Raw genomic sequence first — 13,423 nt, 5'->3', positions numbered from 1 at the left:
TCATGTGGTTTGTTTGCTTTGATTTGTTGATATGGTATATTACATTAATTGATTTTCTTATGTTGAACCATCCTTGAATACCTGGACTAAATCCCATTTGGGCATGGTGTATAATTCTTTCAATGTGCTGCCAGATTCAATTCGCAAGTATTTGTGTCCAATGCTCCTTTTATCCAGGGTATGGACAGATGAGTAAGAAGAATGTGGATAAAAGAATCAATAAATAATAGAAGTGACAAAGGAGAAATAAATTGCGTAGATGGTTATACTAGCGTTCAGTGAGAGGGAGGGGTAAGGAGCATGGGATGTATGAGTTTTTTCTTTGTCCTTTTTATTTCTGTTCTTAAGTGATGCAAATGTTCTAAAAACTGATCATGGTGGTGAATACACAACAAAGTGATGATACTGTGAGCCACTGATTGTACACCGCTTATGGCCTATATGTGTGTGTCAATTTATCAATAATGATATATATTTTTTAAAGGTACTGGCAAAGTCCCTTGAAGGATGGGAGAAAAAATATGGAATTATTAAGCTTTAACAACAGAGAAACCCCTGATATTGTGTCAAACATTAGGGACACCCGAATCAATAGGCCAAGGCCTCAAATCTTGAGGCTTGCTCTTGTGAAGCTTATGTACCTTCTTGTGAAGCTTATGAAGCAGAAAAGCCTAGCCTACCTATAAATATTCCTAAAAGACACCTCCAGAGGACCTCTTTTGTTGCTCAGATAGCATCTTTCTCTCTCTAAGCCCAACTCTGCAAGTGAAATCATTGCCCACCCCCACCCCACACACACAATGGGACATGACATCCAGGGGAAAAGTCTCACTGGTGGCGTGGGTGATGACTCCCAGGAATAAGCCTGGCCTGGCACCATGAGATTAACAATGTCATCCTGAACATAAGTGGGAAAAGAAGGGTGACAAATAAGTTATCAGCGGCTATGCAAGTTCAAATAGAGTCAAGAGGCTACTCTGGAGGTCACTCTTATGCAAGCTTCAGTTAGACTTTGCTACCTATCATAACTTGCCAAACCCCAACCAAAACCATTCCTGCCAATCCTAAAGAATACCTTGGGCATGGTGTAAGATTCTACAAAGGTTCCAGGCACTAGGGAAACTTGAGAAACCTACAACCGCCAGATGGGTCCCTGGACAAGATAACTCCTGAAATACTGAGGGCCCAGCTTCTCCAGAACATCAACCAGTTCCATTCCCCTGCCCCATATTACTGACAGCCCCTTCCCACATGAAAAAGATAGAATGAGCAAAGTCCAAACACCCCTAATGAGTAGGAGAAAGATCAAAGGTAATGGTGGAGTTTGTAGAGTAAGTAGGTTTTAATAAATGAGTGCTGAATGATTATATTGGTATTTCTTTTAGGTTCCAGTATCTTGGAACAGCTTCAAAGAAAAACTTAAAATTGGGGAATTATAACTCTGGTATCTGTTTTACAATGAATTGTTGCAGTGTGCTTTGAAATTTATTGTTTTTTTTTCACAAAAAAGGAAGAAAAGTCGATTGTGATGATAAAAAATAAAGATGGGCAGAGGGAATATATAATGAAAATTAAAAAACACATGCTCTTGATAGAAATGTAAATCTGGACAGTCACTTTGGAAAACAGTTAACAGTTCCTCAAACATTTCAATACAGAGTTACCGTATGATTCACCACTCCTTCTCCTAGGTATAGTTACCCATGAGAGAAAAATACATGTTATTTTAGCTTGCTAAGGTTACCAAATGCAATCAGTACACCAAGAAAGGACTGGCTTTTCTAAAGGGGATTTATCTGGTTGTAAATGCGCACTGCTCGCTTCCCTCTGGGCTTCTGGGTTAAAATGGCATTTCCCAGGGTGGTTTCTTTCGGCATCTCTAAAGTTCTGTGTCTGAGTAGGTCTGAGTTGTGCTGAACTGTTTCTCTCTCGTCTGACCTCTCCTTTTAAGCCTCACTCACTGCAGAAGGCACTCCCCTTAGCTGATTTAATCAGCTGTAGATGAATTTAGCATGCTGATGATTTAAGTCTACAGCAACAGAACAACTGGGCACCATCACCTGGCCAAGTGACAGCTGAACCACACTACTACAGAGTCCGACCACTGTCAACCATACACATCACCCTAGACTACTGTGCCAGTATGAAAGGACTTATGTACCCTAGAAAAGTCATGTTTTGGTCCTAATTCAATTACGTGGGAGCAACTGTTTCTCTTAAACCCTATTTAGCACCTTTTGCTGAAAACTTGACTATAGATTATTGCCATTGAAATGTGTCTCCACCCATTCCAGGTGACTCTTAACTGGTTTTACTGGAATCCTTCAAAAGAAGAAGGACTTTAGATAAAGCTAGAGAACAATAAGAGAGAAAGCCACGAGATTCAGAGAGAGCAGAGAAGGATGACAGAATGCTGCAGAATCATGGGGCAGAGTCCACCAGCCAGTGACCTTTGGAGATGAAGAAGGAAAACATCCCCCAGGGAGCTTCATGAAACAGAAAGCCAGAAGAGAAAGCCAGCAGACTTCACTAAGTGCCCTTCCAGTTGAGAGAAATCCTGAACATTATCGGTCTTCTTAAACGAGGGTATCTCTTTAATTTGGGCATTTTTATAGACTTGCTTTAACTGGAACATTTTCTCGGCCTTAGAACTGTAAACTAGCAACTTGTTAAATTCCCTTTTTAAAAATCTCTTCCATTTCTGGCATGTTGCATTCCATCAGCTAGCAAACTAGAACAACCAAATTTAATTTCTAAACCGAAAACAGTCAAAGATATATTTTCTTCCTGCCTACCAACACTCATCTGTCCTGCATACAATGCACTAAATCTTTCCAGGTGATGGTACCTAGTTCTTTTGCTGTAGATTTGAATTATTAGGATGTGAAACTCAGTCAGCTAAGGGGAGTGCCTTCCACAATGACTGATGTTTAGTTTAATTAGCTGGAGTCTTAAAAGAGTGAGGTCAGAAGCGAGTCCAAGGCAGCACAGCCCCAGAAACCCACCACACCTCATCTCAGCACTCACAACTCAGCCCAGACATTTGGAGATGCAGAAAGGAGTCACCCTGGGAAAAGACACTGGAACCCAGAAGCCAGGAGAGAAGCCAGCAGACATCGCCCTGTGCCTTCCCATCTAACAGTGAACCGCAGATGAAAGCTAGCTGCCTTTCTTCTGAAGAACTATAAATTTTTAACTAAATAAATCCCCTTTTATTAAAAGCCAATCCATCTCTGATGAGCTGCATTCTGGCAGTTCTGGCAGACTAAAACAGCGACCTGAAGTGTATCAACTAAGGAATGGAAGGGCAAACTGTGGCCTATACAGACAATGGACTTTTGAGTGGCTGCAAAAAATAATTAAGTTGTGAGCTGCTTAATTCACGACTAGGTGAATGGACCTTAAAGACAATCTGTTGAGTGAAATAAGCCAAAAATGAAAAGAAACAATATGATGCCTCACTAATATGGACTAACTATAATGTACAAACTCTGAGAACTAAGCCCAAAATCATATCAGGTTGGGGCCTTTTGTAAAGGTTCCAGGACTGTTAAGCTCTTGCAGCAGTCATATCTATTCCAGAGTGTAAGGGTTATTTCTAAACTCTGAGATGCTATTCTCTCTGTAGACGGTCTGGTAATTCTCTAGAATTTGGGGTATCTGTGTGACATCTGAGACTGAGAGTTAGAGGTTAAGAGTTCTGCAGCCATGAAAGTCAGCATTACCCATACAGCAACTGTTAAAGAAGCTGAACTCGAGATCAGACTTCAATTAGATAAATGAAAGAAGCAGATTTGGTTATGATTGAGGGAAATCACAATAAAGGGTCAAGGATGATACTGACTGTATTTTAAAATTTCAATTTGTGTGTGAGACCAAAGGAAGAGAGGTTTATTTGATGCAAAATTTATATTTTCTGTAGCAAACCATCTAATTTAACTTTTTGGTCAGCTTATTCAAACACCGTAACTTCATGGAACCTTGAATAGAGCGTGAGATCTTATTGGTTTGTACACGTTAGTGTGATGCCCTGAGACATCCCAGAGTAATCTGGGCAGAGAATAAAAAAGTATTTGCAAAGCCCCTTTTGGGGAATGGGGGGAGAGGAGGAAATATTAAACTTTCCCACCTGGGACATTCCAGATGTTCTCATAATTATTAAGGAAAAAGCACTGTTTGTTTTTAAATAAAGATAGGTTACAAGGATCTCAAACAAAGAAAAAAACAGCCAATGAAGCAAAAACTACCTTGAAAGGTCTACTCAATTTTCCTTGCTGGAGGGTGGGGGTGGTGTTACAGTTCTTAATTGAGATTTCCTATCTATTATTTCTAACAGAGGTCCATTTTCAGAGCAGCTGTATATTAGACAATTAACTGATAAAAAAGACTTGAGAGAGCTAATGAGGCCGATACACAAATTTATTTTTAAAAGTGCTTTCTTTCATGAAATCCCATTTTAATTTGTAAAGGAAACCACGTGATACAACCACACTCTGAGTCCATAATCGGAATATCAGTACTCATTACCTTAATAGTACAAGTGTGACTAAAGCTCAGGAGGTTATAAGAAGAAATAGTTCATAAATGGCAGAAAACGAGAAAAAATAAATCCATATAATTTCTACTGTTCATAATTAATACTGATTATAGAAATGCTACTTTGAAAATTCAAATATATTAAAAGTAGGGGGCAAACAGCACAAAAAATCAGAATTTTGAGTTTATAGCTGTAAAACAAAGCAAAAACTAAATGTAAAACCATTTAAACAAATAAAATTGATATAATTTCTAAGAAAATTGGAGACAAAGACAGCAAAGAAACAACTGGAAAGGAATCTGCTAAGAGTAGCAATACCTGTTACTATGAATAAAAGACTTCTTCTGAAGCTTCTACTTTTATTCAGAATTTCCTAATTATTTACAATCAAGCCAGTTCCGTACCTATGCCTATGGCCAAGCACACCATATGAGAACGTTTGCGAATTAAAGTGGCCTCTGCACAGTCAATGGAATAGGAAATCATAAAAAAGTATCATTAGTGATTGCCAGCAGCCCATCTCAGAGAGCTACACAGCAAAACCATCAAAGCACATCACTCACCTTCTCAAGTAAGTAGCCAATGACTAAAAAGCCTTTTCCACCGAGCATCTGCTCTTGCATGGCTACTGAACTCTTCAGTAGCTCAACCAGGAACGCCAACAGAGTCGCGCTGCATGTAAAGAGAGAGGGATTCATTGCGCGGTCCGCGAAAAGGGGCTGCACACATATTTCCGGAGACAGTGCATCAGCATGCAGCAAGAGAAAACCACACTCCAGTCCAATCTCTGTTTTGCTGACAGGATGTTAGACCCTATGTTATAAAAGATGACATTTTCTCGAAAGTATGAGAAAACAAAATCTCTTTAAAATTATGCATCACAAATTAAATTATAGCTGTCTAATAATCTCTTCACATTATACAAGTAAAATGTGTACAGTATTCCTTTGGAATTGTTTTCTTTTTAAAAACAACTTACAATTGTTAAAAAATTTTTCAAAGAAACATGTGACAGGCATTTCTCTCATGTCCAACTCCAACTATGCTCTCAAGAAAGCTCATGAGAACAGAGAAAATAAATGATTCATGTAACACCAAAATGAAAAGTGGCAATTAAATGCGTAACTCATGCATAAACATATAACAAACAGTACCCAAAGATTATGTTTGTGCCAGATGAAGATTAAACAACAGATACATCTGCTGAATGAATGAAGAAACAAAAGAAAGATGAATGGTTGCATTCAATTCAACTTTGATAATTTCACAAAGTTACACAGAACAATTCCCAGCCGGCACCAATGATGCATGAAAACACTGTTTGTAATTATGAAAAAATTTACTTCTTTACTTTATAATCTCACTTTAGGTTAAATCAGTAAACGGCTATAATTCAGACTTCATCAATAATAAAAATATATCTTTTTTTACAGTATTATACAATGTACCATAAATTGCCTATTGATATTCACAACAAATAGTAAAACTACAAATCTCTACATATATTATAAACGTAGAAGTATTCATTCTTACAAGAAATTAAGAAAATTTGGTAACGAGAAAAACTTGAAAATTATTAAAACCTAAAAGGAATCTGAATTTATTCTACTCTTTTCTCATTCCTTAAAGAGGTCTTCTGGTTTCAGTAAAACTAACAAATAGCACATTTCTCTAATAATGCAACTATTCTTGTACAAATTAGAAATAAGGAGAACTTTTAACAAATTATCGATATTATTAATCAAAATCGATAGTTTTGATGGACAAAACTAGACCAGAAATAAATGACTTTGTTAACAGGAAATTACAATTCAGTTACCTTAACTGGCTTTATAACCCTAAACCACAAATAAAAAGTAATCTAACAGACTATTTTACAAATCAAAGATACCCTCTTGCTTTGTCCTTAAGTAAAAGTTAGATAAAAACAACAACAGAACATAACCCCACACGACTGCCACCAAGGAGCCCCTAGGGAGTTTTAACCGTCTCGTAAAGAAGCGAGCTAACGAGCAGTCTAAGTGATCGAGTCCATGTGGAAGGTGTTGAGTCCGCAGACCAGGTCATTCACAGGGAAGACTCAAGTCCTGGTGCCCGCAAGGCTCTGCCCGAGTGGCTGACCGTGGCACTGGGTCTCCTCGCCGGTGTGGCTCAGGGAGGCAACCAGCTTCCCCAAACATGAGCACTGCCCAAAGCCTACAAGTGCCTCCGTCCAGGGCCACAGTCCAGGACAGAATGCCAAAAGACACTTTTAATAATCTATCAGCCACCTACGCAGAATCATATACGATTTCAAGGATGCCATGAGGTTTCTCATTCTTTTTTTGTTAAAAGGACACTTTCTCAACCATCTAATGAATTAACGTGGACTCCTAAACACGCTGGAGTATATTATGAAAAGAGATATTAATTTATTGTGACTCAAACATCTTAACACATGACTGTGCTATCCACATGATGTTCATTTCACTTCAGTATCAATCATGACAACAAATGAAGTCAAATGCATTCACTAACAAAAGTATTTTAAATTTAGACCTAAAAATCAGTTCATTAGCAATACCAAATCTTTTCAAAGAATCGTTAAAATAAATTATATTTGACATGGTCAAAGAAATTAGATGGCCATCTTCGAAGAGGTACATTTTCAAACATAATTTAACAAACTTACCAGTAACTAAAATGCATCGGACTGCTGCAGGGCTCACAATAAACTTGCAAAATTCTGTGTATTGCCATACAAAATTTCTCTCCATTCTTGCCTATTTCCAACTTCCCTAGATACAAAGGCAAATATAAAGGATACTTCAGCCCATTCCTATATCTCCTACATACTGCTTCCTGTCTAGAACACAACAGCTCACCTGTATCTCAGCACATGAAATAAACCAAAAAGCAAGTATCTATGTCAGCCACAGCAAACGTGCACAAGATAGAGCATTCTCTCAAAAAGTACAGCAATCCTTAGGAAAGATTTTCAGAGAAATATTCTCCTTGACAGACAAAAAACATACTGATTTTTATCTCATGATATAAAATTGCTAAACTTTTCAATAGACAGTTCTATTATCACACCTTATTTGGTAAGTTCTACAAATCGTGATTCTACTTTAGAAACGGTTAGCATTTTTCACCCTGAATCCTTTTAAGGATAATCCAAAGGATATTTTCCTTAAAAAAAAATACCTACCCTCATCAATTCTTAATCAGCTTCCACTAAATTAGGAAATACCATTTATTTCATTTCTCATACTTGGAAAGGGCTAAGCTAAACCTTAGGGCAAACCAGTGGCAAGGCTGGCGATGAGACTGCCAAGCAGACTTGGCTACAACACCGGGGATAGTCAGTAACTGTGCACGACCCACCTTCTGATGAAAATACACACTACATTTAGGTTCTAGTAAAGTGTATTTAATACAGATTTGGATCTAATGATAAAATAACTTTATCCGTTTCAATGTGTTTATTATTTAATTAGTTTAAAATAATGAATGTAAATAACTAGTGTGATATGATCGAAAAAGTTTTAACATCTTTGAAGTATTTTTATTTATTTGAAGATGCAGTATCATAAAAATGCACCTAGTTTATAGGTGAAATGATTAAAAACGAATATAGCACCTAAGTTCAGTTCAAGGGCAGCTCTTGGGAAATAGACACTAACTGATGAATAAGCTTCATACTGAAACAAGCAAAGTATCCCAACTAAACAGGCTTTTTATAAAGATGAATGGAATTAACTCATGTAAAAATTAAAGCTCCCCATCCCCTAACAGGGTGTTTTTAATCTTTTAAGACACACTGGGGACAAAGCAATTGTCAGAACAAATTCAAAAGTAAAAGTTCCAAATAAGATCTAAGGTACTAGTAAAGGGGGAATCCCTTGGCTTTAGCAGAAAGTTTCATTTCTTAGGAAACCTACTTTGGTGTTGAGATACACTGACATCCTACAACAGACAATTAAAATGATATAAAATAACTCATACCATCTTTTCCATGCTATTTCACTCACTACAAAACTCTTCCTGGAGGAGAGTGATCATTAATAGGAACAAAATTTTTAAAGAATTCAGTTCAATTTCACACCCAAGATAATTTCACCCGATACTTTTAATTTTCAGTGACGTGAAAACTCTCACTCTAAGTTAGACGGTGAAACTCCTTCAGGCACGGAACGCAGACCGTCCCCACTAGAGGTTCCTAACCCGACACGGCATGCGGCCGCTCTCAGGCAAGGCGCTCCTGAGGCCAATGCACGCAGAGGCGTGCACAGAAATGACGGGGTAAGGAAGAGAGCGAAGTGAAACCTGGGGACAGGTGAAGATGGTGGGATCCTGCAAGGCATGACGCCCCTCTACTGGGCCGAGGGCCAGGCAGCCCACCCGCTGGGCCCCCCCCACTGACCTGGCGCTCTAAGGGATTCTTTAGTTAGAAAAATCTAGAATGAGCTCCAATTCACAAAGATGTTAGTAGTGATATAAACTCATTTTCATTAATAAAGTCTGAAATCTGTGATAAAAAATTAGTCAGGCTACTACTATACATTCATAACTTGCTTTGACTTTTAACAGAATTTAATTTTATGCTTCATCAGCCTGTATTATCTCTGAGAAAACACAAACAAAAAAATCAAAGTTCATAAAACTGTGATTGAAATATGTCAAAATTTGTCTTATGAAGGGCACGAAATTTAATAATTCCCCCATGTGAAGGAATTCATTCTAACCATCGACAACATACTGCTGTATATGAGTTTGTCGTATCTAGTAGAAATTCCATAGTGTGAGAACCAAAGAGCCTCTTGGTCAGCCAAAGGCCTGGCGAAAATGGACCCGACGCTCCCTGCCAACCGATCCCTTCACTCCCAATTCCCGCCACAGACCACCTGACCCCTGGATTAAACCCCAAACTATTTCACAACCCCCTCACTTCCACATCTGATCTCTCTTTGCACATGGACTAACTCTACAGTAAAGACTCTGGTAGCACCTGCCCCTACACGCGTGAAGTTCAGCCCGAGGGCCTGCCGTGCACGCTCCTCGGAGCCAGGGTCCCCCTGTCTCGTCAGCGCGTAGGTGTTGTCTACACAAATGAAGCCTTTGCTCACGATTTTAGACAATTAGGGAAACAAGACTGCCCTGCTTCTACTGGAATAACAATCTCAACTGGCCTGTTATTCTGATGCTATTTATATCTTTTACAACTTCCCTCTATTGTAACTGTTTCAAAGTCCCCTGCTGATGCCAACTGCCCACTCCCCAGCCAAACAGCAGTCGTGAGCCCTCCGAACCCACCCCTTTGACTCTGCACTCATTAGCCACCTCGAGCAGTACGCCCTAACATCCCCATATGCAAGGCCAAGCACCAACTCGGGGGAAAATATTTTTTTAAATAAATACTTAACTTTAAAAAATACTTTTGCAGAAAGATTACCCTTTGAGACTTCATGGACTGCTGCTAGGTGATATGAAAAAAAAAAATCTCCTTTACTTTGTCTATGTGTTGACCCAAGGAGAAAAGAAGACTTGATGTAAAGAGACAAACATTACTGATAAACACCAAATTTTTTCTCAAATGGCTCTAATATACTTTCCCTCCTGCCTACTTGCTAAATGCACAGAAGAGGCAAACATGTTAAATGAGAAAGGCAGCTTGCCCATCATCCCAAGACCCATTAATTTTACCTGGTGCTGTAAGTCAAATTTCATTTTGTCAAGGCAGTCCTTTTACACGCACAAGGGAGCATGTCAATTTACTTGGGCGACCACTGCAGGATTTGTGGAATTTGATGGTACTGGGTCCTCATCCAATCCCACTGAGGCCTGCTGCAGGGCCCAGCCCCAGCCCCACTCACTGCTGCCAGGACACCAAAGGCACCCAGTCCTGTGCCTTGCTTGCCACCAAAGAAATGTGGTGGCCTCCAAGCTTAAATGCGTCTTATACTGACTTCCACCTTCTTTTCACAGGAACACATCAATGGTGAACCTGTGACCCTTGGTTTCCTTATATCCCTACCAGCCCCTCAGAAGTCCTCGCATTCCCACGGGTACTTCCTGTGTCCACCCTCCCATCTTTGCACTGCAGATGTACTTGGCATTAGGAGTCACAGGAGGGACACACCCACTAACTACATGCAAACTGCCCAGTCAGCTGTACCCTCAAGCCACCCTTCTCTCCTCACTAGAATAAGTTTCTTCTTCCATTCAAGGCTTATCACCATCTACTCTCCAAATTCACGTCTTTCTCATGACCAAATTTCAGCTCCAGCTATCCTGTTCACATTCTCCGAAGATTGCAATGCAAAGGCAGAGTGACTCTGCTGGTAGCCCTTCTGAGAAGGGCTCAAACATCTTCTCCTATCAGAGAAATAAGACCCTGCTCAAGCTCCTCACTGCTGTCCCAACGAACATCGATGTGACACTGAAGGCTTGAGGTGTCTCGAAACACCGGATATGCTCTGTGAACGTACAGCCACCTTCGCAGACGCCCAAGGACACCACCTGAAGCTGGACGAGGGGCGGCTCCATGCAAGGGACAAAGGGGACCTGCAGGTCCAGGGCACTGAACCAACTTTCAAAGACTTTATATAGTATGTGGCCCCTAAACTTTCTTGATAAAATAATCTGGAGGTACCTCCTCTATAACAGTCAACCACTGAACACAGGGTATTGTGCTGTTCTGAAAACTGCCCAGCATGAATAGGAACAAGTGCGTTATTTTGTTTCCGTGAATAAAAACAAGGAGGGTGGACCATGGTGGCTCAGCAGGCAGAGTTCTCGCCTGCCATGCCAGAGACCTGGGTTCAATTCCTGGTGCCTGCCCGTGCAAAAAATAAACAAGTATCCATATCTTAAGCTGCATTCTCAAAACATCATTTCAATGGTGAGTAGATAAACAAAATGTGGTATATCACAAAAGGGAGTGTTACTCAGCCACAAAGAGGAATGGAGTTCTGCTACGTGAGACAACAAGCAGGAATGCCTCAGACACCATGCTGAGTGAAACAAGCCAGGTACAAAAGGGCAGACATTGTATGGTCTCCTTGACATGAAATATAAGTAAATTCATAGAATCACAAACTGGAATATAATTTGCAAGAGGCCAAGGTGGGGGGTAGGGGAGGAGAATTAACGCTTAATTGGTACAGTTTCTTTTGGGGTGATGGTAGAATTACGGTGATAACGGGAGCATAACTATGTGAACGTAATTAACAGCTCTAAAATAGGTATATCTGAATGTGGTTAAAAGTGGATGTTTCAGGTTAAATATATGCTACTAGAATAAAAATAATTTTGAAAATCCATAACTGTATAAAACCATAGACCACAGCTAATAGTACAACTATAAAATGTTCTTTCATCAATTGCAACAATCATGCCACACTAATACAAAGTATTCCTAAAAGGGTGGTATATGAGAATTCTATTGTATGCATGATTTTCCTGTAAGCCTACAACTTTTGTAAGAAAAAATAAATTTAAAACCTTCAGAAAAAAATCACTTAAACTTCCCCAAAAAGGATCAGTACAACTGATGCTATACAAAATATATTACTCTAGCTGTGTAGCATGCCTTAACTCTCACTACAGGAAAAGTATAAGATAACTATGACTAAGTGAAAGCAAATGGTGGTCGTGGACCCCCAACTCACAAAAGAAGTTAACATTTTAGGGGACGCTGCAGAATAGGTTAGTAATGACTCAACCTACTTTCTAGATAAAATACAACAAAAATGATGATAACCTTATATTATGTCTGTGTGGTTTAACTAAAATAATTTATTTTAGTAAGCAGATGAGGAATATGTGATGTCTTAAAAAAAATAACTCCTCGAACATTAGATACAAGGACAGAACATGTATGGGTTCAGTATTTAAAAGCTGCAAAAAAAAAAAAAAAGTCAAAAACTGAAATTCATATTCATCACTTTGTTTTAAATAAGACCTTTTCTTTGTAAAGTTCATATATTTGGATCTTGTTTCTTCAGCAAATGTAAATCTTTGTCTTTTAATAGCGCTGTTAGAACTATTTTATTTGGACTTTCATTATCTTGTTTTATACTTGCAGTTCTATTTCCATGCCTTTGTTTTTACCTGCTCTGGTAAATCCAAGAGAAGGCATATATACTGTTTCTAATTCAACTTAGTATTTCCTAAAAGATCTAGAAAAGTTTTCTTTTGTGTCATTTCCCACTGATTGTACACCCAAGTCATCTAAAATGCTGGTCAAAACTACTGTTTTTGCCATCACTTCAAGAGAGTCATAATATTGTTTCAATGTCAGCCTTATGGCATTCTGTTCTACTTCATAAAGAATAATTTTTCCCTATGTTTTTCTGAAATTTTCTTAAGATTTTTAGAAGCCTGCTTACCCAAAGTCACCAGAATATGGGTTTGTTTCTTGTGTACTGAAATGAATTTTATGGGTCCTACCAAGGACTGCATTACTGTCCCTAACTCCTGGCTGTTCCCATCTCAGCAAGGTTATACATCTCTGTCCACTGCAGAGGGACTTGCATTTTACTCCACTTTCGTGGGGGTGCTCCCTGTCTGTCCCCGACCCCACCCCAACTGGAGGGGGCTAAGGCAGCCCTTTCTGTCAACAGAGAGTGAGTAAGCACAACAGCCTCCCTCGTGGGCCAGAGGCTTGGAGCCCCCTTGGCCCCAAGAACATTCCAGATCAGGGCTGCTCCTTCATCTTTGGCCCTCAAGGAGAAAACACATGGAGCAGAGTCTCAGCCAACTGTGGGCAGGAAATGGCCTTTTGTTGTTTTATGAGCCACGTGATCGTGAGGCTGTTTGTTCCTGCAGTAATGACTAAGAAATGCTGGAGAAGGCAGGTTCTGTGCCCGCTCACCCTTCAGCGAGATCCGCACAACAGGGCAC

The 13,423-nt window shown here is 39.5% G+C and overlaps 1 protein-coding gene across 7 annotated transcripts in view; it reads right to left on the bottom strand.

Moving 5' to 3' along the window:
• NBEA (neurobeachin) overlaps positions 1-13,423 on the bottom strand; it is a 752,331-nt gene that overhangs the window by 566,952 nt on the left and 171,956 nt on the right. For all 7 annotated transcript variants that reach the window (XM_077159019.1, XM_077159015.1, XM_077159017.1 and 4 more), the window contains exon 11: positions 5,101-5,209. In XM_077159019.1, coding sequence (XP_077015134.1) covers positions 5,101-5,209 — 109 coding nt within the window. The remainder of the gene's footprint in view (positions 1-5,100; positions 5,210-13,423) is intronic.

This window comes from Tamandua tetradactyla, chromosome 4, assembly GCF_023851605.1.
Source record: "Tamandua tetradactyla isolate mTamTet1 chromosome 4, mTamTet1.pri, whole genome shotgun sequence".
NCBI classification, from domain to species: Eukaryota; Metazoa; Chordata; class Mammalia; order Pilosa; family Myrmecophagidae; genus Tamandua; species Tamandua tetradactyla.
This window is presented reverse-complemented; position numbering and strand designations above follow the sequence as displayed.